General features: G+C 44.1%; 2 protein-coding genes across 2 annotated transcripts; both read left to right on the forward strand.

The window, feature by feature from the left end:
* Positions 1-439: 439 nt before the first annotated feature.
* mapk11 (mitogen-activated protein kinase 11) lies at positions 440-14,209 on the forward strand. The gene is made up of 12 exons (XM_036520519.1): positions 440-668; positions 6,119-6,248; positions 6,589-6,647; positions 6,919-7,030; positions 7,485-7,514; positions 7,892-7,939; positions 8,071-8,185; positions 8,631-8,702; positions 9,975-10,054; positions 10,352-10,430; positions 10,855-11,028; positions 12,933-14,209. The coding sequence occupies exons 1-12, from the start codon at positions 556-558 to the stop codon at positions 13,004-13,006; spliced, it is 1,086 nt and encodes a 361-aa protein (XP_036376412.1). The 5' UTR covers positions 440-555; the 3' UTR covers positions 13,007-14,209.
* A 706-nt stretch (positions 14,210-14,915) lies between these two features.
* mapk12b (mitogen-activated protein kinase 12b) lies at positions 14,916-25,212 on the forward strand. The gene is made up of 12 exons (XM_036519968.1): positions 14,916-15,200; positions 17,434-17,563; positions 18,242-18,300; positions 18,642-18,753; positions 19,019-19,048; positions 19,190-19,237; positions 21,132-21,246; positions 21,447-21,518; positions 22,134-22,213; positions 23,241-23,319; positions 24,627-24,800; positions 25,027-25,212. Exons 1-12 carry the CDS (start codon positions 15,082-15,084, stop codon positions 25,092-25,094), a joined length of 1,086 nt encoding a protein of 361 aa, XP_036375861.1. The 5' UTR covers positions 14,916-15,081; the 3' UTR covers positions 25,095-25,212.
* The last annotated feature ends 1,012 nt before the right edge of the window (positions 25,213-26,224 follow it).

A 26,224-nucleotide genomic window follows, 5' to 3' on the forward strand; every position in this document is an offset into this window, starting at 1 on the left:
TGATAACACCTAATCATAGTTGGGTTTTTACAATATAACCGTGGACAACTGCCTCGCCGACTGCTTAATTTCAACACTATGCATCACGATTTTTGACAGACTATATTCTGGAGAATATCGATACAGAGTAAATGATATTCATATTCATCCCGTCATCGTCGTCTATAATCAATATCTGAGAAACTACAACAAGGCCAAAAAAAGGTTTCAAAAGGTATCTTACAAGATAATGCTCCCGGAGTCACATATTTATATTCTCGCAAACTGGAATCGCACCCCATCCCCCAATCCCCCCCCCCCCCCCCCCGGGGTCCTCCGTGCTGAGAATGAGAAATGAGCTCCCCCCTTCACCGACCATACGGACCAGCCTTCTTGCGAGGAAGAGATAGAGAGAGAGAGAGAGAGAGAGAGAGAGAGAGAGAAAGAGATAGAACGCGAGAAAGCCGGCCGGCGCCCGATACCCAGGGACGATTCCTGCGCTCTGACGGAGTGCAGTCTCTCCAGTCTGACTGTGCGGTGCTGTGGCCGGCCCTGGCAGGGCTCTGACAGAAAGAAATGTCCGCCAGACCGGGTTACTATCGGCAGGAGCTGAACAAGACGGTCTGGGAGGTTCCAGAAAGATACCAGAACCTGACTCCCGTTGGCTCGGGGGCCTACGGTTCTGTGTGGTGAGTTTGGGAACGAAAAAGGGGCGAGGCAGCAAGGAATCTAACACAAGCTTCTCGTGATTCAATCCAGCACAATAGCTTTAATTTTTGCAACATGCATATTATTGTAATGTACGTGTGCTTGAAACATAGCTATGAAATATAATTTTAGGATGATGCAATTCCGTGCATTTCACACATTGTAGTTTATTATTATTATTATATATGATATTTGTGTGATTATAATATTGGTTTTCATAACAAATTTCTTTTTCTGTTTTTTGCTTACCACTTTTGTAGGTGTATGTTTTTGTATATATTATTATGATTGAGTGATCGTTATGCTTTACTGATGAGAAATCTAGAGAGGAGGAGTAGTGTTTGCAGCTATAGAACTGATGCTTTTTAAACGTCTTACATCGCGTTCGGCTGATTCCGCCTGCTCTCCGTCTCGCACCCCGCTGACGAGGGGAGAGGCGCCCGTGACTCATACGTCCGGATCTGCGAGACCCGCACCTTGTGGGGCCTCTTGTGTCGTGACTGTGCCAAGCCATCCGACGTCCCGCACTCGGGCTGCGCTGCAGTAGGGCTTTCTCTGGGACACGGTGGAGGCAGAAAGAAGCGAGGTGTCGGGAAGGCTCGGAGGGCTGGTTGATATCATTTCATTCCTTTCGGTTTCCATCTCTACCAGCGTCATGCAAGTGTGGAGCTATTGCGGCAGATGGATGTTCAATACAACTGCCTTTACGCGTTGTCGTCAACAAATATACATATTTTGCTTAAAACAACATGCAAATATTTTTTGTTAATTTTATGAAGGGGCGAGCTCGTGGTGATGTTTGTACATAAAAAAAGTTGCTTTCATCTCTACTTGTTCTCAGTTAAGGATATACCCGTTACTGTGTATGTACACCGTGGTGGTTTGATTGAATGCACCCAAAGACAGATTGCGACGTTATCTCTCGGAAGCTACTGTTTATCTGGGTGCATCTGCGTATGTGAAGCATTTAGGATCCCCCTGTCCATTAAAGCCATTACCCTACAGCGAATAGCTCGACTACGAGCGTTGCCAGCTTTATCCTAATGTTCATTAAACACATTAAGTGCATACATCGAGATGGTATTACTCCATGCAGACTGTCATATGCAATATGTTATCAGATTTATTTTGTGATCCTTTGCATTTTTGTATCATATTTAGTACCCACTGATATGGTTTTATCTGTACGCATGAAATACGAATGCAAAGAGTGAGCCAGATTAATTCTTTCCTGTTATGATTCATTTTCATTGTACAGATTCACACGCTCCAGTGAGAGGCTGCAAAAGGTCTATATTGCCATTTAAAAGCTATGTTGATGCTGTTCAAGTGTTCTGGGATGAATGGAGATATCTCCTAGGATCCTTGTGCTAAAGAAACGGAGGTCCTTTGTCAGTAGGGATAAAAGGCTTCTCTGGCTTGTTAACACCTGAATAGGCTAACACAGTATCAAAAGACACAAACATTCACATTGAGAGCTTAAATAAGATCTGCTGCAAAGAAGAGTTGGTAAATCAGTTCATGCCTGATGCAGTTATGGTCACATTGGCAGTGTGGAATGGCAGATGAGTGCATGACCATCAGGCCAGAGGGTTTTGGGATTTAATCCCAAATGGGCTACTGCTAATTTTGAAGCTGTGAGCAAGGCGCCTACACAGAAAATATGTGAAATGTTTGCTGGATTATTAAATGAACAATCAATATTTATTATTTTCGGTTGCATTGAAGAGCTGCTGGTGTAAGTTAAAAATGCTTGCCTTGAATAGAAAAGTAGCGTGATTATCCTGGCTGCAAGGGACCCCATAGAGAATCCCAAATCCTACACAGAAAGAATAGGACTGGCCTGTCTTGATCTACAGACACACTGATTATTTGCTCTGTGCTCTTTGCTCATTTGGTCCGCTTTCCATGGTCAGGGCAGATGCTAACTTGCTATCTGTGGTCCTTGTCTGACTCATGTAGGTGCATGGTTGACTCTGTTTCCTTCAGCGTAATTTGAACAGCCGACAAGACACAGTGGCAGCTGAATGGTTAAGTCATTGGCCTTACAATTGTGTGAAGCAATGGTTAAAATCCTATTATTGGATCTCCAAAGCAAAAGCTGTGTTCAAATGTGAAATGTGCTAATTATATGTGGCACATGTTTAATTTTTAATATACTGTACATTTTGGGTAAGGATCTAGGATTGCTACAATATGGTTGCTGGTTCAGTTCCAAATTGGACATTGCATTTATACTTGAGCAAGGTATTTTACATTAATTAATTTTGGCTTCAAATGGATAACATGTAAAACACAAACTGTGTATACTACCCTGAATGAGGGTGCCAGGTAAACCAGTAAATAACAATTATGATAAATATCATATCTACCTTTGGGTTACATTGGTGGTGGAGGAAAGGAAAAAGCAGGTTGTGTTGGCGGGTGCTTTACCAGACATACTGCTTTGATTCAAAGCATTGAGAGACTGACTGTGTTGCACATTAATATTTTGCCACACACACACACACACACACACACACACACACACACACACACACACACACACACACACACACAAACACACACACACACACACACACACACACACACACACACACACACACACACACACAAACACACACACACAGAGCCCTGTCTTGTCTGTGTGGTTCCTCCCCCTTCTGCAGGGCTGCGTGACTAAGATTGATTGAGAGTCGGGTGGATGTGTGGGGGGAGGGGGGTGGCGAGCTGTAGGGGGTTGGGGTGTTGCTGCTGAGGAGAGGGAATGGGGGCTCAGCCTCAATCTTCCACACCCCTCTCCATCCCCCTGGGACTGTTTGCCTGAGGTCAAAGATTATTGTATCACAGAGAGGAAACAATCTGAAAGACTCAGGTGCAAGCACTGTGCATGAATACATCACTCGCATGCACACAAACACACACACACACACACAATGTACAAGCAGGTGCACACACACATACACACACATACACACACGCACACACACACACACACACAGACACACACCATCCACCATAACACATAACTGCAACACACACATTATAATCCATATACTCAAGCACTATCATGCTTTTCACAGAAGTCCTTTCTCCTAGGGAAACAGATAACACTCCAAATCCAGTCACAAGGCCGGTAATTAATTATAATCATCAGCACTGAGTGACAGGAATTACAGCTATAACACAACCCAAAAAACCACATAACAGTTAGACCTAATAAAATAATAAAGTTCCTCATGTTATCAACCCTCTATCAGATTGTGGTTTTATCTGAGTTAAATTAAATTACTAACTTGTCATTTATGTGAATAAATATGAGTGAGCAGGCTTAAAATGGATTAATGCTTTTGAGTTTTAGCATAGGGATCAGCTTGATCAAGCTTCCTTTCTTTACATGCAAGCTGGCAGCAAATATAGCTTTCACTCCCTGTTGCAGGCTATATCCTAATACAATCAGACGGGGTGTTTCTCCTGCTTTTGTCTCCAAGAATTGAGTTTAAGTGCCCAAGCCAATAATGGCTTCAGAACCATCCAGACGTGGTCGCTCGGTTGATCAGAGACATGCCTGCCTTCCAGAATTTGATTTGACAGGTCCTAAATCTGATTGATGCCTGAAATTGCATCAAAGGTTGATGTTCATCAAAATCCAACAATTCCAGTATCTGTTTGCACGCTGTTCTCAAATCACGTTAAGAAGGAACTGCCTGAACAAGGTGTACTACAAGTCGTTTAGAAGGCAAGTGCTATAACTGCAATGTGAGACAATTCCTATAAAATGATATTACTTTTTGAATAAGCAGAGGCCCTTCTCCAAGGAGCATCACATACATTTTTTTTAAAAACCTGGATATCAGCTGGAGTCAGCTGTCCATCCAGGATTCAATCCCAAAACCAGCTGGCTATGACTCCGGATGCCAAAACCGAACAATGACAAACAAAGCCTAGAATGCGCAACATCCCCCCTACTGTGTGCAACATAAAACATTAATGCAGTAGATATCTGAAGATAAAAGAAGCACAGACTCGGGCCAACAGCAGGATGGGGAACAGTAGCTGTAACCTGATCACGTAAAACCCTTGTGTTTGCCCTGAAACCCCACTCCCCGGGCCCAGAGCCTGTCACTGTGCAGCCGCCATATAGGGCCTGTGCTTGGAGAACCTGAGAACAGGGGAAAGAGGAGCGCGTTCCTCAGATCGATGCGCCTGGCGCGGTGTTATCCATCCGCCGGAGAAACCCGAGGCCGTGTAAGGAAGTCTGGCAGGCAGAACGCAGGAATGCGCGCGGGGGACGGAGACCTGCGTTGTGTCGGAGAGAAGTGGAAACTTCATCACTGTTCACTGCTGGGCCGAGGGGGCAGCTGTGAGCAGGTGCTCGCAGTGGCACGGGTCCAGGAGACGTGTCGGCCTCTCAGAGCGCTGGCTCCGCTGTGGGAATGAGTCTGTTCCATGTCCATGTCTTTTTCTCTCCGTTTCATCATGCAGAGCTCTTTCTCCACAATGTTAACAACACGCAATGACAGCAATGGAGATAATTACTTTCTGTGCACTGATATTATCTGCAGGTGTCATAAACGAAACTCCCATTGTTTGACAGCGAAGAGAGCCGTGCCGCTTGAGCAGTGTCATCTTTAAGTTGTGGAGTTGGTCATTTTCTTGGTGTCCGCAGATGTCTTTACACTGGTACCATTGGGTGCAAGAAGAAATGCACCTCTGTCTGTACTGCTCCATTCCCATAGTGATCACATCTGTGTCCTTATGGGATCCAGGCTTGCCTGTGTCTCTGCCTTGCTGAGAGCTCTGAGTTGCTTATATCTGCTTTGTTTCTCCCATGTCAAACAGGACAGTGATTCCCAGTGCTGCTCCTGGGGGTTCACTGTGTGCTCTAGTTTTCCTTCCAATTCAGCCCAATTAATTAAGTTTGATGGAGCTTTTAATTGAATATTGATCTTGATTTAATATCACTTGACAGTTGCCTGCTTCCATCCATTGTGGAAGAAAGCTGTGTAGCTGTGTAGTCTAAGCTGGGTGTAAGATTAGGGTGATGGAATTTTCCTAGTTACTGACTTCCATGACCAGCTGACTTACAGGACTGTAATTGGAACTTCTCTCTTCAAACAGGAGGGCCTTATTCTAAAGATGTGTGTAATTTCGTTGTCCTGAACGGTATAAAGGTCTCTTACCTTGTATTAAAGACAAATTGATTTTCTGCATATTCCTACATATTCCTGCTTTTTATGCTTTTGCTAATAAGTAATTGGAATCAGCCTAGTTTCGCCCAGCACATCTGCATTTTTTGTTAGCTTCTGTACCCCGAAGTAGAACTTTATAGAATTTTCATCTCAGTATTTCTATGCAGTGTGGTCTAAAACGGCAAATTCTTACCTATTGCTCTCTCTCTCATGGCCCCTCCGCCTGTCTCGCCCCTCAGCTCAGCATATGATGTGCGCCTGCGTCAGAAGGTGGCCGTGAAGAAGCTGTCCCGGCCATTCCAGTCCCTCATCCACAGCCGGCGCTCCTACAGAGAGCTGCGCCTGCTCAAACACATGAAACATGAGAATGTGAGAGCATTCGAGCACACCACTACCCTGTTACACTGCAACACTGAAATAATGTAACACTACTACCCTGTTTCACTCCCACACTGAAATAATGTAACACCACTACCCTGGTACACTGCAACGCTGCAATAATGTAACATCACTACCTTGTAACACTGCAGGCATCCTTCAGTCTGTGGACTTCTGGTTAGTGAGAAGTAGATTACAAAAACACTTAATCTGCAACTCTTTGTTTCCATAAGCAAATGGCATTTACAGTGATACAATTGGCTGTATGTATTTTATCCTAATGAAACACTGAGATGATGCAAGCTGAATAATGATTCCAATAACTCCACAGGTTATAGGGCTGCTAGATGTCTTCTCACCAGCTGTGTCTCTGGAGGACTTCAATGAAGTGTGAGTGTCTGAGGGTCTTATAGGGGTGAAGGTAGTGACACAGTGATTAGTGATGTGAGACTAAGCCCGCTTCAGCGACATTATGGGTGGAGCTGCCACTTCCTGTCTGTCACTGGCTTGTAACAACTAGTCAAAAGACCCTGTTTTCATAGCTATACAATGATTGGTTCAATGAATCAGTGGAAACATATGGCACCTCTTCGGGCTCATGAAACCTCACTGTCACATCACTAAAAGCGATGACCTCCCAATGTGCTGCCCCCTCACTCAGCTACCTGGTGACCAATCTGATGGGGGCGGACCTCAACAACATTGTGAAGTTCCAGCGCCTCTCTGACGAGCACGTGCAGTTTCTCATTTACCAGCTTCTCCGAGGCCTCAAGGTGATTCACCACAATCTACACCCCAGACAGTGGAATGGACAGAGACAGGGGCCTGATAGAGCATTCACAAAGCCTTTAGAGGCTGTGCACTGTGCAAACCTAATTGAAAACTAATTCATGTTATACCAAAATGGCATCACTGCTTTTGAAGGTCATACTAATAAATCAGGAAATTGATTGATGCTAGGTCTCCAATTACATTCTGTCTGTGTGTTATGCCTGTAGCTGTGTCTGGTTTGTACGTTATGCCAGTAATGGTCTCTGGTCCATACATTAGGTCTATATGGCTGTTACCATCAGCACAGTCTACTGTGAATGTTAAGCTGAAAAGATGGTTTTAAAATTCACTTGTGACAAATGATAAAGACAGAGGGCCCTTTTAAATGAGGCCCAGCAACAGGGTGCAGCGCTGACCTCTCTCCCACTCCCTCTCTCACCTCACTTGCCGCAACAGTACATTCATTCAGCGGGACTGATCCACAGAGTAAGTTCCTCCTTTTTCTTCTGCTGGTTTCAAACTAGCATTTCAGAGTCTGAGTCTGAGTGTGTATGGGTGTGGGTGGGTTGGGGGGGGGGGGGGTGGGACTTACAGTTCTTTATCTCACAGTCTGGTGGTTTCCTTCGTAGTGTACTTTTCATTTTTGTGGGTAACTGACTGCGTGTGACAGTATTTGTAGAGAGTGTGCGTCTTATACCACAGCGCAGTGTAGGTGCCGTTCTGTTTCCTGTTGTGTTTTGAACTCGTATGCCTCCGATTCATTGTCCGTGTGCATGCATAAGTGTGCGCATGCTCTGTTAAGTGGCTCACTTGCAATGCATTCATGGCTAAACCCTTCCTGTCTGTCTGTCGGCTTCCATCAGGACCTGAAGCCAAGCAACGTGGCCGTGAATGAGGACTGTGAGCTGAGGGTAGGACGGACAGACTGCCTTGAAGGCTGATGTACTAGGGAACATTTGCCCACCACTCTGTGCATGCTCTCTCTCTCAATGCTAGTAATGGAGTGCCTGGCACCTGGGCTAACTGTCAGTCTGTCCTGCAGATTCTGGACTTTGGGCTAGCCAGACAGACAGATGACGAGATGACGGGGTACGTGGCGACTCGCTGGTACCGAGCGCCAGAGATCATGCTCAACTGGATGCACTACAACCAGACAGGTGACCACAAACTGACATTACAACCAGACAGGTGACCACAAACTGACATTACAACCAGACAGGTGTCTGCACACAATAATATTACGACCAGGTGCACATACACTAATAGAAAAGCAAGATGATTATAATCATTATAACCAGAAAGTGGATGGCACACATGATGACATTACAAATGGAAAGGGACTGCACACACCCATACAAAAATAATATAGCATTATTTTTATATATCTCGGTTATATATCTCAATATAACATTATATTGGACATAACATAGCTGTGACACAGTGGTGTAACTGTTCAGTGGACAGTGAGTGGCAGATCAATTAATGTCTGTATTGCAATAGATATTAGACCATTGAGCTATGGATTTAAGACATATGTGTTGCAGTGAGTAAAAGAATAATGCATTGTTAACTGATAAAAGATTAACAATGTCTGTGTTGCAGTGGATATCTGGTCAGTGGGATGCATCATGGGAGAGCTACTGAAGGGGAAGGCCCTGTTTCCGGGCACAGACTGTATCCTTCATTAATCGATTGTGAGTGAATTAAAGTGGTTGTGATGCACGAGTATGTGCTTGACTGAGCGGTTGTTTGGAGCTGTATTTCTAACAGCTAACTCTCAAGAGGTCCCAAACCATTTGTGGTTCATACTTGGAAAAAAAAAAGAGCTCGTACAGTCATATGTAGATATTGATTTTGTTTAAAAAGGTAGAGCTGTTTTGAATCAGAATCAGAATCAGAATAGACTTTATTGTCATTGCACGGTGGGGGTGCAACGAAATTGTTGGTGGTCTGCAACAGCAGCGCACTGAGGAACATTTATGTACACACAGTACAAATAAGGCACGCGACATAGGAGAAAAAATATACAAAATATACAATACAATAAATACAGTAAAATACAAATTTACAAATTAAAAAAAAAGAAGACACATTGTAAATGAAAAGAAGTATAAAGAAAAACTTGTGCGTTAATATGGCCTTTTTTTTAAAAACTACTTAAAGTGCACAGTGGAATTGCACAGTTGTATTGAGGTAGAGGGTTGGGGGGGGTGGGGGTGTCAGTGTTTGTTTGCAGTCCGTATGGCCCAGGGGAAGAAGCTATTTGTTAGTCTGGTGGTGTGGGACTTGACTGACCTGAAGCGCCGTCCGGAGGGCAACAGGTCAAACAGGTGATAGGCGGGATGTGAGGAGTCTCCTGTGATGGCCTTAATTTTACTGAGGCAGCAGGATCGGGATATGTCGTCCAGGGTGGGCAGAGGGCAGCCAATAATTTTTTGGGCGGTTGAATAACCCTCCGCACAGCCTTCCTGTCCTCAGCTGTGGAGCCTGCGTACCACACCCCCAGAGAGTATGTTAATATGCTCTCCACAGAGGAGTGATAGAAGGCCAGCAGCAGCTTCTTGTCCAGGTTGTTCTTCCTGAGGACACGCAGGAAGTGCAGCCGCTGCTGAGCCTTCTTCACTAAAGGCCTTGGTGTTGGGTGTCCAGGAGAGACCTGCACCACTTTTTGTGTTTGCGACAATTAAATTCTTTATCTTGTTTATGCCATTCTGGGGTTGACAAAATGTTTTTATTGTGGCCACTCTGGGGAGAAGGCTGGAAGAGGTCACATTAAAAATGACAAAGGAGAACGAGAGGGCAAGAGAGTACGTAAGAGTACGAGACTGAGAGAATGTGTGTTATTGAGAGAGTGTGTTGAAGAGAGACAGTGTGTGAGAGAGAGAGAGACAGCGTGTCTCAGAGAGTAATGAGAAGATGTGCTGTTGGTCCTTTACTCTGCCTCAGATATCGACCAGCTGAAGAGGATCATGGAGGTGGTGGGCACCCCCAGCCCAGAACTGCTGAAGAAAATCTCCTCTGAACACGTGAGAGAGAGAGAGAGAGAGAGAGAGGGGGGGGGGGGGGGGGGAAGAAAGAGGAAGAGAGGGAGTGGAGAGGAGAGCTGGAGAGACAGACAGACACAAGGGATGGTTTGAAGGCTCCAGACTAATACTGGCAGAGATATATAGAATCTCAGGGATGTATTAGCGTTAGCATTGCACTGCATTGTGTCAGTTATTCAGCGAGTTCGGAGAAAGTTGCGATACCGATGGCACGTCATGACAGACAGCTGCAGAACAGGAGGAAGTGCTGGGCTTTGCATCGAGTTTTTCCTCTTTCAGGCACAGAAATACATCCAGTCACTACCCTACATGCCCCAGCAGGACCTGGAGAAGATCTTCAGAGGAGCCAATCCATTGGGTGAGAGGGGGTCACATGACATTGCTGGGACGCTTGGTTCATGGGAGGAAATGGCTAACTGAGCCGTCATGCTAACTGAGTACTATAAATATACTTGGTTTAATACATTTACTGCTTTTAATATAAGACAATAAATTACGTGATTGTAAACTTGGCTTGAAATTCATTACCTTCCACCTCAGAGCTGATTTAACAAATCACCAGCAGGGGGAGCTTTGAGTTGATTATCAACAGAATTTACTGTTGCAAGTAGCTAAAAAACTGCCATGACTTGGCAATAAGAAAATTCTGGCAAACCACCTTTGTGTATTTTTTGTGCAAAGAAAATGCAGTTATTCATACACAATAATCAATTTTAAATGTATAGCAATTGGATATCAGTTGGATATTCTGTCTTTCTCCTGAACCCCTTCCCCCATCGCAGCTGTGGACTTGCTGAAGAGGATGCTAGTGCTGGACTGTGATGGCCGTGTGACAGCCACCGAGGCTCTCGCACACCCGTACTTCTCCCAGTACCACGACCCCGACGACGAGCCCGAGGCCCCGCCCTATGACCAGACCCTTGAGAGCAAGGACCGCACCCTGGAGGAGTGGAAGGGTGAGGCGGGGGGGGGGTGGTTAGGGGGCAGCAGCGATCATTGGGGAAGGGTTCTGTCACACAAATCCCCTGAGCAGTGGCCACCTTCCCTTCACTGTACATTGGCTGGTTGCCATTTATTCCTCCTCTGGGACTAACACAATTATGTACCAGTCTGCTTCACATCGGCGTGTGTATGATAGATAATTATATAGCTCAGCTTCACATTAGAGCGTGTAAGACAGAGGGTGCTGTCTCTCCTTATTCCCTGTACTTGAGAGTACAGGCTCTCAATTAGGACAAGCATAAACACGTTTGGCACGTGCTCTGAAACATGCATACCATACCAACTCACAAATCCCATGGAGCTCCTCTCTCTGGTCTTTAAAGTTTAAACCCAGTCAGGGAGGAAGCAGCCCAGTTCTGTGCAGTGATTATATTTTATATTTTATTTATATATATATATATATATATATATATATATATATATATATATATATATATATATATATATATATATATATATATATATATATATACACACACACACACACACACACACACACAGCACTCCAAGCAGGCTGCATAAATCTTCTGCCCTTCAGCCTGTGGCTGGCAGATACACTCCAGACACAAGATTTCCTCTCACTCTCCGACCCCAAAAACAGAAGCAGGAATGTCTAAAACCTCTGGGGCTCCACGCACAGGCTCTGACAGGCCCTTAACAGCGGCGACTCCCCAGAGTTAAACGCAGAACAGTTCAGCACTGAGGCACGCTGCTGTAGACGAGTGGCTCAGTTTCCGTGCGTGTTCCCTCGCCTGGAGTGCTGATGAATCAAAGGTGCTGTGAACACGCCCTGGCTGTTAACACCTTGAGTACACATTACACTTTTTCAGAATCGTGTGCCAGCGCACTGCAAGTGCATGTGTGTGTGCTATGCTGTTCGAGTTGGATAAATCACAATGCCAGTGCGTCCTGAAATTGGACAGTTGTAATGTATGTCACCACCTAGTGTAGCTGCAAGTGTCACAAGATTGCCGTTCTAATGCTAGTTTCCTCAGAGGCTTTAAAATGCAATACTGGTGGGCATAGACATAAAAAAATCACTTCCTGTTTCAACCAAATGCCACCTGGCTCTATTTTCACTGCTTGTACTTCTGCTATTTGTCATGCTCTGTAGGTCTCTGTGGATGGACCAAATAAATGGTCTTCTTCCTATAGTCCTCTCTCATAGCTTCTTGCAGGAAGCTGGCTGTCTCATTCAGCCAGTCTCAAGACACTCACTGAATGCAAACCACTGAATCACTGAATTTGACTCTGGTGAAAACGTTTCTGATTGGTCAGAAATCTCCTAGGTGCTTGCAAGAGCAGCTGCAGCCGGTATGCACCTGATCCATGGCAAGATCTCTGCTAGTAAGCAGATGGGCAATTTTAATAATTGCAGCATAGTCATAACAGCTCTTATCAGGGTTAAACTGGATAAAAAAATGGCACTGTGTGTTCTAGGCTTAAGACAGGGTAACAAAGGCAGATGAAAGTGCCACAGTTCAAGGCTGTTCAATCTACAAGAGGTTGGAACAATGCTGCACATCATTATACAATGTGAAAAATGCAGGGAGATCCTGACATCTCTGAAACAAAACAAAATTTTAAAAACTTGGCCATCATCCTGGGAGAGAGAGGAGGACCTACCAGCCTAAGCCTGGGTGACAATAAGTCACACAAGCTTCACTCACATCTCAAAACTTTTCAGTTTGTTAAAAGTTCACAGACAGGATATGTCTTTTTAAGGAAATATCAAATTGATCTTTGTTCCTCAGCAACACGTTCATGCCAATGAAGCTTAAAATAATTTAAAAAAAAGAAATTCTCACACATTAAAGATGGTGCCTCATCCTGATAAGCTCTTGTCCTGTCTCCACAGAGTTGGTGTTTGAAGAAGTGAACAGTTTCAAGCCCCCCAGCAGCAAGAAGGACAGCCTTCAGGTGGAACAATGAGGCAAAACCCCACCCCCTTTTGCTCATGCCCACCCACTCCTGGGGGGACCACCCCCTGTGTCTGTCTGTCAGTCAGTGTTTGTGGGGGGGGGGGGGGGGGGGCGTCTTGAGAGAGACTGCCAGCCAAATGGAGAAGACTCCTTGTTCCCTTGGCATGACCCCCCCTCCTTTGTTTGTATGTCTGTCCAACCATCCAGCGAGAGAGGGTAAAAGGGGGGGGGCCCGTGTTTGACTGTGCAAGACCTTCAGCTGTTCTTTGAGGATGTACGTTATCAGGGGGATATGTTTTAAAGTAGAACTGTTTCGGTCTGTCGTCTTCGTCAGCCAGAGGGTGAAGAAGTGGTAGCAGCAAGTTTTCCCCCCGACTCAACAATGTAAGTTCTGCCTCAATACGGATAAACTGATGCATTATTTCTGTTGTTGGTTTTCCTTTCACCCTGCAGGGCAGTGCTCTAGCAACACCTCTTGACTCAAGATGGGCTGCTAAGGTGCGCTAGCCACTTGGAGCCTTCTCTTACCACACAGTAATGCGGGTTCAATAAAGGGGGTGTGGGGAGGTGTGACAGAAAGATACTAGGGGGCAGGGCTTGGGAGCTAAAGGTGGGATCAGTCTGTTTTTTTTTTTTTCAAATGGAGTCAAGTGTCCAGCATCAGATATTTGCAGGAGGTCAAAACTCACAGAGTATTGACAGGAAACATCAATCAGAGATATGCTTGTCGAGCAGGTTAGAGTGCTCCAGCATGGTAGACTAATCTCTTCCCTTGGGCTGAAGAGTTGTCAAGGCCTGCGGTGTCTCAGGCCTGAACGTGCTCTGTATCCCTCTCTCCCTCTTCGGTCCCTCACCGTGTTTTTTGCATGTCTTTGATAAAACGCACTCTCTCCTCCCTCTAAAACACTGCGGTGGTCGAGTCAGTTCGCATGTTCCCTCTTCTTCTTCCAAAGTCAATAAAACCAAACTTCCACACCACTGAAATAATTGTCTTTGTGCTGGTTTAATTCTTTTTGCAGTTTATCATATCTTTTATATCTGCGTGTGTTGTTGTTTTTTTTTTTTATGAAGCCTTACGGTTGTGTCACTGTGTCTGAAATTAGGATATCATAATGCTGAGGTCATAGTTTATGAAAACAATAGAGCAAATTAGTACTAGTCTGTACATGAAAATATATTCATATTTCATTGATAGCTTTGGAAGTGAATATTATTAAAGGAATCATATTATCATCATTGTTATAGGTTATGGCACCATATTATATTTAATTGTATTTTTTAGATGATTGGAACATGTTCCACAACAACGGTTTTATTGATGTTTGCTGATCATAAAAGCAACTGCAATGGCTTCTCCGCAAAATGAATGATTACGTGTCACACTACGAATGTGTGACTAACCCCTCAATGGTATGCCAGTCACATCAACAAGCTGACGAGATACCGAATTGATACATCTGTGGTCTGTCTTTTTTGGGTCAGGAAAGCGTTGCGTTCAGCCCACCCTGAGGGGGAATAACGGAACTTTCCGTTTTAAGTCGAAGCAAACCACAGCAGGAAGTTGAGCAGAAACTAAAACGACTTTAAAAAAATATCTTCATAAATTCGAGCTGTTCAGTATTGTATAAATCTCCATAATCGTATTTTATATTACGATATTAGAAACTTTGCAAAAGCTTTTGGCAGAATAAATAAGGCTCTTTATTGTCAGTTGCCTAAAGATCAGCTCTATTTTTCTCACGCACACACGCACGCAAGCACTCAAGCGTACAGTCCAAGATATAACCAAGACAGCTGTGCGTTCATATATTCCCAGGGAAACTTCTGAATTTATCAGTGCATGCTACTAAGTGAAAATGCGCCACTGGATAACGGCAAAAAAAGGGTTGTCCACCGCCTCTCAGTAATACGTAGGGGTGGAGTAGAAGTGGAAACGATAGGGAAAGGGTACGCGCAGCGCATTCACCGAGGGAGTGCGAGTGAGCGAGAGAGAAAGAGAGGAGGGGAATGAGTGCATGAGATAGGAACAGCTCTATCCACGAAGAAGGAAAAGTCGGATAGCCTATCTGGCAAATCATATTCGATATGTCGAGTCGGACAAGAACGGGCTTTTATTGTCAGGATGTAAACAAAACTACCTGGGAGGTTCCGGAACGGTACCGTGACTTGAAGCAGGTGGGCACGGGGGCGTACGGCACAGTATGGTGAGTTGTTTCCATTCGAAATTTTCAGTGTCACTGCTGCTTTATAAGGCACGTCTTGGGATCGGGCAGCTTTTTAAATCACAGAATAGATCAAAATTATTGGTTAAAAACAATACGAAGGCTAGTACGTCTATACAAGTAGAAATGTTTTCTGGGATTACTAAATTGAACAGATCTATTGTTCAAATGTCGGAAGGTAACAAACGAGGTGCGCCGAGTTTAGAAGCTGAGAGGTTATATGCAGACACTTCCGTCAACACGCCAGTGGGCGCTCAGTTGGCATTAACGGACACAAAATGTAGAAGGGAAATTTGAGGGGGTATTCTCAGACGGTATTTCTATAAAACACGCTCAATGCACTTTCTCTCACCCTCCTTCCCCACTCTCCCTTACTCCGTTCAATACGATCCGTTTCCCTTTGTAAAGTAGAGCGCCGCGTAACAAAGAGCCCCCGCCGGCTTCATTGTGTAGGGAAGGCAACGCATTTTCCGTGTGAGGACGCACATTCAGCTTGCGATTCTCAATGGCACCGACCGGCCGCTCAGCGTTTAAACAAGAAGTTCTAAGAACAGGAAACCACAGAGTGTGAACTTGTTTTCCAGGTTGACAGGCAGGGCTTTTTGTATCAATGCTGCACCTGCAAATATTGTCTTTTACAGTGTGTAGATCAGATATGGTGGGTTAAGTGAATACGATTTACCATCCTCATGGTATAAAGGTCAATGAATCTATGCGCCACCTGCATAACACGGAGTAAAAAAGAGACGATCCTATTAACACTGTCCCATGTGTTTCTCACCCTCCGCACAGAGGGTGTGTGTCACACTAGTGGTGATAGGTCGATCTCCCATGTCTCTGCATGTCAGAACTAGTCTTATCCAGATGTGATGAGGCTGTTAGTGGTATGGCGGCCAGATTTATCATACAGCTTTTTTTTTTGGTTTTGTAGGTAGTAGGGGATCCCATCAAAGTAGCTGCAGCCCCTCAACAGTCTCTGCTCTTTCTTTTGTTCTACTGACAAAACATGAAATTATATCACCCTGTGGCAAGATAGCAGATACTAGATATCAAAGGAAATTTTAAGTTATGTTCTATGTAATAAAGATTTGAATTTCCTGAATTGTTTATAAAAAGTTTAATTATTACAGGCTGAACTGCCATGTAAACTTCACAGACTCCATTTAAAAAAATGCCGTGGCAGTACCCTGACAGAGTAGAGCGCTTTGTACTTCTACCACTTTGAAAAAAATCAATTTTTTAAGCACAACCCAACGTCTGGCTATATTTTCTCCGCTGACTACTAAACTGTGATCAGGCAGTACTGTTGCAAAGAACATTTCAAGTCACATACACATGCACCTGAAAGAAGTATCTAATGCATTCTGCCAGCCCCAGGCTTTCAAAGTACCTCTAGGGAGGAATTTCTAGCAAAGGAGGCCTAAGATACAGGAAAATTCAGTTTTTGTCAGTAAAGATACAGACACATTCAGTTTGTGTCAGTAGAAATGATATATACACATCAATGCACAGCTGTTGCTGCCCTCCTTGTGTTACAAGGTGATTTACTTCGGTCTGTGGTGTTGTGGTGTTCATCCAAATTGCGTGAATAAAAGTACAATTTTAAAACAAGACCTCTTAAAATTACAATAACTAAGTTATCAGGGGATCATTTGGAGTACATCAGTTCTGCAATACTAAGAAGTAGATGACTTAGCGCTGCCAACTATTCTGGTAAGCACCAGCGTAAACTTATGCACCCATGTACAGGGATCTGGTCACACAAAAATGAGTTGAGGAAGCAAGCACAAGTATTAACACCACAGGTTAGGTGTAACGTGAATGATTATGGCTTTTTTGTGCACTCTACTGACTGCACAAATTGTTTTATATTTGCTGGGGCATTCACTCCACAAATTAGTTTCTGGAATTGAGAGGTATAATGAGGAAAACGAAAGCAGCTTGATACCTGAAGCACGATTAAAGGGAGTTTTCTAAATCTCCAGCGTGACTCACAATCACTGTAGTGCAATTACTCAGCGCTGGACTTTGTAACATTGTAACCCTTTGTTAACATTCTAAATATACCAGTGAACTGGTCAAAATGCTTAGCTGCTACTTTCCTAGGAGATCCATGTGATTATTAAAGGTTTTGCGGTTTGTCCTTAGTGGGAGAGTTTAGTGTGGCTTTACTCTGCTCTGAGTGAATGATTGGTGGGTGTCACTGTGCTTCCAGTTCGGCAGTGGACCGCAGGACAGGAACGCGAGTGGCCATCAAGAAGCTCCACCGGCCGTTCCAGTCTGAGCTCTTTGCCAAGCGCGCATACCGGGAGCTCCGCCTACTGAAGCACATGAAGCACGACAATGTGAGGGGCGCAGATCAGATGCGCACTCTGATACGGTCATTGTGTGCTACAGCACATTACTGCACATGCCAGTGCGTCACCATCATCACTGTGTGCTCTGACACAGTCACTCTGGACTCCAACACAGTCGCCGTGTGCTACAACACATTACTGCACACTCCAGCCCATCACTGTGTGCTCTGACGCAGTCACTCTGCTCACTGACACAGTCGTTGTATACTACAAGACATTTGTACGCACTCCAACATATTACAGTGTACACAGAAAAAAAAAAAATCACTCTGATACAATTACTAACAAGACACAGCCCTGCGCACTCAAGCACTGACACCAGACACTCAGGAAGTGTGACCAGACACTCACATTTCACTGTCACCAAAAGTGCAGATGTCAGTCCCCATATGATGTGTACTGACAGAGCCCTGCTTTCCAGGTTTCCAGTGAAAAGCATTTTCCTCTGTACACATTGTAATACTGCGCCACATTAATGGCCTGCATGAGGTGGTGACACAGGAGCAATGATTTGTAGAAATGCTATCAGCATCTGCTGATACCGCTCCACTGCGTCCAGGGCTTTTATGTACATAAACACACTGTGCACACACACCTCTCTGCTCAGCTGGGCGTGACTACTCTCTCCCTCTCCCTCTGTCCCGATATCCCATTGGCTGGGAGCAGGTCATCGGACTGCTGGACGTGTTCACCTCTGCAATTTCACTGGACAGGTTTCAGGACTTGTGAGTATCCATGCGCATGTTCCTGCAGTCAGTGTTAGTATTTAAATTAGTGGCCAAAAGAGAAATATACCCAAACTCTAGTGAGAATACCCATCATAACTCTCAGTAACTGTGAACTATGTTGTGATTTGTGAATAGAGTACGTTACTATGCAAAGTCTCTGGTATTGCTTTGAATGTCCTGTGAATCTGGTGTTAATGGACCTTATGAAGGTATTCCTATTGCCAAAACTCACACACAGTCTTGTCTAGATTCAAGTACAGACATCCTGTCTCTCTCTCAGTTACTAAGTAACACCCTGCTTGGGCACACATCTGATTGGCTCTCTGTCTCTTTGCCAGTTACCTGGTAATGCCTTACATGGGCACAGATCTGGGGAAACTTATGAAGATGGAGCGTCTTTCTGAAGACAGAGTGCAGTTCCTGGTCTATCAGATACTGAAGGGACTCAAGGTCAGACATTCATGTGTATACATATATACACACATACGTATACATACAGATGTTTATGTTTGCAGAAACAGACACCCAGACAGACTCTCATACTAGGAATTAATTCACATACACGCAGAATTCATATAGAGGCTTTCCAACATTGTCACTCAGGCCATCAGCTCACTTGTCAATCATACTTCTTGTAGACAAGAAGAAAAATATTGCTAAGTAATGACTAAAGGAATGTGTCCATAGCCAATAAAGTCCCTCTTTCTACTTTCAGTATATCCATTCAGCCGGAATCATCCACAGGGTGAGTGAACTTTGACCTTTAACCTCTGTGGAATGGGGGCGGGGCCATTCCCATACAGCACGTCTGTCGCATTAGCAGTTAACATGTTTGGGTTTGAGTGAGTCTGTAAAACCTGCTTTGTGTCCCAATCTAAATCCACAGGACCTCAAACCAGGGAATCTGGCAGTCAATCAAGACTGTGAGCTCAAGGTAGGACCACACCGCACACACTTCCCTGCCCAGCCCTCTTTGTCCAGCTCCACTCAATGGCCCACTGTCAAAGCCACTGACTTACACAGAGTGAAATGCAGCAAACTCTGTTACTCACCATTAATGCGTGGGCATACCAATACAATAAGCAATGCAAGAGTTTCATGACAAATGTCATGGCAACAGTGTGATGCGCTGTTTGAGGCATACTTTGACAGAAAAGTTGCATGTGGCCTTTTGCTGTACTAATGATGATGGAAGTGAAGGCAGTTTGTCAACCTTCCTCTTCAAACATGGGCTGTCTCAGTGAATTAATCTTAATTGGTGCTTCAGGCAATTTTTCTATCTACTTCCTAAGAAGGGAGCTAGGAGGCATATGAATGACATCATCTGTGACGTCTGGACATTCTCATTTACCAGAGCTGAGCCTATTCTTGTCTGACTAGGTGGCAGTTTATTCCTTCATGCTACTGTAATTGCATTTAGAAAAGGAAAGCAGCCTTGGCCCTTGCATATATATAAGAACATTCTTTGTTGCCAGGCTGCTGCTGTGTTGTGATTAATACAGAAGTCATCTGCGTGGAATCAGAGACACAGGCCTCCTTACTTTGGGCTGGGCCAGCTTGTAGCCTGTGTGTCAGGAATGTCTGTATCCCCTCTAAAATATAAAAACAATTTTAGAGTGGTCTGATGAATACCTTGGAATTGAATGAATTATGGTCGTCGTCTTCTCTCATGCTTCGAGTTGACTGCAGTGAGACCTTTGTTGTTCTGTGATTCTGCTAACACCTGAGAACTGATGTCTGATACTCTCTCTTAAATGGTGCCGAGTCGCTTACCACCCACGTAGCCATCACTGGTGCAGCTATGAATGACCTCACTACCTCACTAACAATCCCAGTACTTTTACAACAGCCTCTCAGACAGTTGAGAAAATTTCTACAATGTATTAGTGTTTTGAGCGATTCTTCATTTCCTACACTGGGAAACAGGCATCAGAAAATGGAAGAGCTTTTATTTCCAGCCAGCATTACTGACAGTTGTTCCTTTTATATACTTTGATGTCAGAGGTCCCCCATGTCGCTGAAGTTTTATGTCTCAGAGAGATGAGTACATAATGCATGCAGGACTAAACGGCCCTTAATTCCAAATAATTATACATGCAATACTATAGCCCTTCTACCAACTACAGCTGTGGTTTTGTGAGTAAATGGAAATAGAGCAAAGAAGGGAAAATACATGTAGAATTTGCACACTTATCTGTGATGCTGCTGATAAGGATCCTATATAAACGTATGGTATGGTTAAGTCTTATAAAAGCAGTTTCGTATTAAAATCATCCATGAAGCTGGGGACTCAATCCGTATTAAAAGGAACGCTGTGAATTCAGCTGTGTTTGCAGATATCTGATTTCAGTTTTGAGATGTGAGAACGGACCTGTTTTGCAGAGCTGCTGACGACATGCCATTAATGTTACGTGCCTGCAATGCAGATAGGCAGGCATGGAGCAGGGCGGTTCTCTCTTATGTAATCGTGGGTTTTGGCACGTTACTACAACTGATCTGGCTTCTTGGGCCAGTCTATGTCAAGCTTGCTTGCTGTTCTGGTTTAGATGCATGTAGACAAGTACCAATGCATATATGTATTTTTATACTTTCTGTTGAAATGGGATTGGGTTTGGATTTGGCCTGCTCCCTCAATAATGAAGGAAGCTAAACTGATTCAGTGATGACAATAAGCAGTTGAATCAAGTGAATCAGTATGTGATTGGATCAAAAGCCTGCCAGGACCAGTGTCTTGTGTGTGTTATGCCCTGTTATAGATTGAATCAAAACTGTTTTCCTTGGGATTATCCCATTGTTTTAGCCAGTACTTAATGGTGGTTCTTTCTCAGATCCTGGACTTTGGGCTGGCACGGCAAGCAGACAGCGAGATGACGGGGTATGTGGTGACCCGCTGGTACCGCGCACCTGAGGTCATCCTAAACTGGATGCACTACACTCAGACTGGTGAGTCACACGGGCACGACCCTGTCACTTACACAGCCTGGCCACAGGGTGGCACTCTCACAACAGCTAGCTGCAACTGAGTCCTGCTCAATCTCAAGCTTCAGTCATACATAGGGTCTAATGCTTTAGTCACTTTCAAATGTGACCCTCCCTCTCTCATTCTCCTTCTCCCTGTCTAATTCAGCTTTCTCTCTCCTCAGTGGACATCTGGTCGGTTGGCTGTATCATGGCAGAGATGCTTACAGGAAAACCACTCTTCAAAGGAAACGACCGTATCCTGACCACCAGCCCATCATCACTAACGCACTCAGAGCCAGCATCGCCAACACCTTCACACGCTGGCAGAACGGTGTTCTCACATGCTGGTTAGACTAGCTAGATAACTGTCCAGTAATATTGCCAATAATACATTTACAGCATACTAAATAATAAAAATTAACTTGAAGATACTGAAGTCTATCTTCAAAGCAAACAGGTAACACATAAAATGACGTGATGTACTAAAAGCATACTCTTACAAAACTTATGTATTTAGAATACATTTTAGAGAACATGTTTTTAGACCATTCAATATATTTCAAATATGTAAATTATTGCCATTTTGGTATATTACCATATATTTCTGATCTCAAGTCATATATTTTTATTTTTGTTTGTACTATATTCTTGGCAAGAACAACATATTTCTAAATATATTACAATGAAATATATATATTTCATTTCCAGATGGGTATTCTAAGGCAGGATAGAAGAATATGTGCAGTTTTGAATCAGTCTTCACCAAAGTAAACACACACCCACAGGCCTAGACTTCAGCTGCCATTAAACATGCGTGCCTTGTGCTGAGTGAGTTTTGACCCTTGACCCCTGACCCCTTGGGGGTAAAGACCTGGATCAGCTGACCGAGATCATGAAGATCACAGGGACTCCCACTCAGGAATTTATCACCAAGCTTCAGTCTCAGGATGTGAGTCACAAACACACGATAACACACACACACACACACACACACACACACACACATACACACACACACACACACACACACGCAGTAACAGGCATTTGTATGGCGAGTTGTCAGCGCTGTCATAGATAAATTTGAAATTTCAAAGGACTTACATGAGCCATTCATGTGTAGCTAGCTCTGGAAGAGTGAGGCCGCCTGCAATGGGTGATACTTCTGCCTGCTGTCAGCCACAGATTGCTATGGAGCATGTTATGGTTCTGCCCAACACACCATTCATAAAATGGCATGAAGGAGTAAAATTTACAAAAAATAAATGTATTCATTTTAAACCAGAACTCACAGCCACAAACAAAACCAACTAGCCACCTTCTAGCAACAACACACCTGTGTTCAATCACAATCCAATCAGGCATAAACAGGTGTTGTTAACCAATGGCTGGGCTCCTCCTGGACACTGGCAGTTATTCAGAGACAATTCACCAGAGACAGTGATGGAGTGGATTGGCTGTTGGTAAATTGCAAGATGGTAAATAGTTTATGCAGGAGCCTGTAAATATACATATTTATATAAACATTTAAATAAGTACACAATGTAAACACATTACCATTTAAGCCGTTAGAAGCGGTGAGTTTTTATGCAACTATTTTATATGCCAGTTTTATGCTAATTTTATGCCACTATAAGTTTCATACCTGTTAAAGCTACTCTTTCACCAAACAATTTAAAGATGTTGCCCACCAGAAGAAAATACTGTTCAAATTAGCGACTCAGTACTGGCATAAGATAGTGTCATCCATTTTAGGATTCCTTAGGCCTCTTTTCCATCAATGTGTCAAGTGCTGAATAACATTCCACCTTTGCATTTGAAATTTTGATTTTCCTGTGCATTTTTGCAGGTGGGCAGCGTTAACCGTGCAACAAAAAAAGATGAAGCTTTGCCTGCTAATGGTCAGCCAGACCAGATGGACTGTTTAGGGGTATAACACCATTTTTGTGTCCTGAACCTGGTTCTCTTTCTCCTATTAGGCCAAAAATTACATTAAGAGCCTACCCAAAGTTCAAAAGAAAGACCTGCAAGATCTCTTCTCCAAAGCCAACCCAGAGGGTAAGGGAACGACAGTGTGAATCTTACAGCTAATCTGTCATTATGTCTCAACCAGTATACATTTTTTTCCTTCTATCTTGTCTCACTTCTCTGTTCCAATCAGGGGCACAGTAACATCTTTTAACCAGTAGAGGGCAATGTTGATTCACAGCCTTGAGGATCTGTAAGCCTCTGATGGGCACCAGGTTTGCGTGTGGTTACAGCTACCAATTCCAGCTGTGCGAGGCAAAGCAACCCATTGTACGCTTCCATTTCCTTTGTGGTATAAATTCAATCTCACCGCAGATTCAATCTCACTTTGCAGCAGCACTTCTGCGGTTAGATTTAATCTCAAACTTTGAATGTAAAACTTTTGAGTGTAAAAATCAAACAAACGTTTCTGTTACTTACACAAGAATATGAGTGTGTTGACTCATATTAACAACTAACATTGGGTAATTCATGAAAATGGTAATATGCCTTAATTTGTAATTAAAAATGAATAGCCAATCCCACAGCCCTTAGATTCAAGACTAATTTTTAAACAAGGGAATTTTTGGGTCACTCAAGAACTAAGATTTGGTCCTGCTCCTTTGTAACTTTCTTTCCATCAAGCTGATGGTATATAAATAGTACAGGTCCTCTCCATGCTAGGTATACCCCGCTCATGTTTGCTGTGCCATTGAATTGGTGTCCAACTAGCCATCAAGGAAGTTCAGCTAATCTGAAGTTTACACTATGCGTCATGTACTCAGCATAGATACAGCCAACAGCAACGCAGCTTGCCTTGAACTTTGAACATCTTAAATAAGAAGGGGTTCCTTTTCTCCTTATACATCACTTGGCTTCATATTGTGGATACATGAAATTGCCTGTTTTTTTTTTTTTTTTTTTTGAGATGGATACAGGCAAAGCAACGTAGCCTTTGACCACAAAAACTCATTCTGATCACTGGACTGTGTGTCAGCATTGTTGAGCAACATGACTGCTGCTCTATATGTTGCACTCTTTTCTGCTTTTCACTTTCCCAGAAGTATTTGTAATTCCTTCTCAGAAGTCTCTCAGGAGCTATTCTGTATCTCTCTCCCAACAGTCACTTTCTCCCAGGAGCCATTCTGTATCTCCCTCCCAACAGTCACTTTGAACCTCTTTCTCCCAGGACTCATTCTCTTTCTGTTCTCTAAGTCTCCCAGCAGTTACTCTGTGTTCTCTCTGTCTCTCTCCCTCTCCCTCTCCCTCTCTCTCCCTCTCTCTCCCTCTCTCTCTCTATCTCTCTCTATCTCTCTGTGTCCCCCCCTTTGGTCACTCTGTTCTCTCTGTCCCCCCAGCGGTTAGCGCGCTGGAGCGCATGCTCGTTCTGGACCCTGAGAAGAGGGCGAGCGCGGCAGAGGCGCTCTGCCTACCGTTTTTCGCAGAGTTCCGGGAGCCGGATGAGGAGACGGAGGCACAGCCCTACGACCACTCGCTGGACAACACCGACCTGCCCCTGGAGCAGTGGAAACGTGAGGTGTGGGGGGGGGGGGCAGAGAGGAAGCCTGGGTGGGAGAGAGGGGGAGAAAGTAAGCGTGATGGAAACAGAGAGTATGTCACATATGTAAATATGGTAATAAGATAAGACAAGAGTTTGTAGCTGTGGCATGTGGATGCAGAGCCTATAAGGTAGCAGGATTTGACAGGCAGTAGGAATTTATGTTTCGAATTAATGTTTCCCTCCCTCTGCGACTGCAGGCCACACCTTCACAGAGATCCTGACCTTCCAGCCCGCGGTGGTGGAGTCCCGGGAGACGTCACTCTGAGGGGCGGGAGTCATGCGCTGTCCCCTCCCTCTGCGACGTCACGTTCCGTTACGCTCCCGCGGTCACTCCCGCTGGTGACCCTCTCCGTGTCACTGTTCACACGCACATGGCCTGATCAAAGGTCAAAAGATCAGAGTGGTCTCCAGAGTGCCTGGTCACTGGACAAACACCCCTCCATGATTACTGTACATTCCTGTATGCATGTGTGTGAGTGTACGTGTATGTGTGGCTTCTGCCTCTTCACCCCCCACTCTGTCTGTGCTTGTGACTGTCTCTCTGTCAGAGTGCTACACTACTGATGGGCTGTGTATGGTTGCCATGGTTTACTTTTCCTCATGGTCTTTCTCACTCACAAAAACTGACACCAAAACTCCCAATGACACTCACTCAAAGCCTCATTCATGAAACAACAACACATTCACTGTCACAAACAAGCACACTCACACCAAATGGCCCTGGGCTCCACTGGAAATGTCTACTTTTGTATTTTATAAAGACTTCTTTTATGAGTAAACCAGACTTTGGTGTCTTTATTTTTTAAAACCGCATTGTCTGCATCTTTGATTTGCTTATGATATCATATAAATGCAGCTGACGACTTCTAAATTCTTTGACTGTTTACAGTAAGTCTCCCTCAATGTTACGCCTCGCCCAGAACACCCAGCGTTTCTTCTATAGATGTTAAGTTGCCTGGTCTGAGAAATGGACATCCCATGTTGTGCTGAAATACTCTACACAGAAATGCAAGTGTGTAAAACCACATGCTTAAAAATCCTAGTTACATCCTACGTAAAATACAGAATGTTTTAAAGCTATAAACCAAAATCCCTGATGCTGGCCTTGATAACCAGCACTGTGTGCATGTATTAATACACCGTCCATAAAAAAGCCCTGAAAGACTAACGTTTAAGGAAGGAGTAAATGTCTGTTAACCAGAAACCAGCCTGGACAGCCACAAATAAAACCAAATAACCACCTCCCAGCAGGCAGTATTTAATGTTGTATTAGGGAGGGGTGGCTTGTTAGCCATTATCTGACCTTCATATATACACATATACTTTTCTCACAGAGACATTTACATAGGTAACTGTACTCAAGCAATTTCAATTAAAGTTGATTGAGTGAGCTCT

The sequence above is a fragment of the Megalops cyprinoides genome, chromosome 25 (assembly GCF_013368585.1).
Source record: "Megalops cyprinoides isolate fMegCyp1 chromosome 25, fMegCyp1.pri, whole genome shotgun sequence".
NCBI classification, from domain to species: domain Eukaryota; kingdom Metazoa; phylum Chordata; class Actinopteri; order Elopiformes; family Megalopidae; genus Megalops; species Megalops cyprinoides.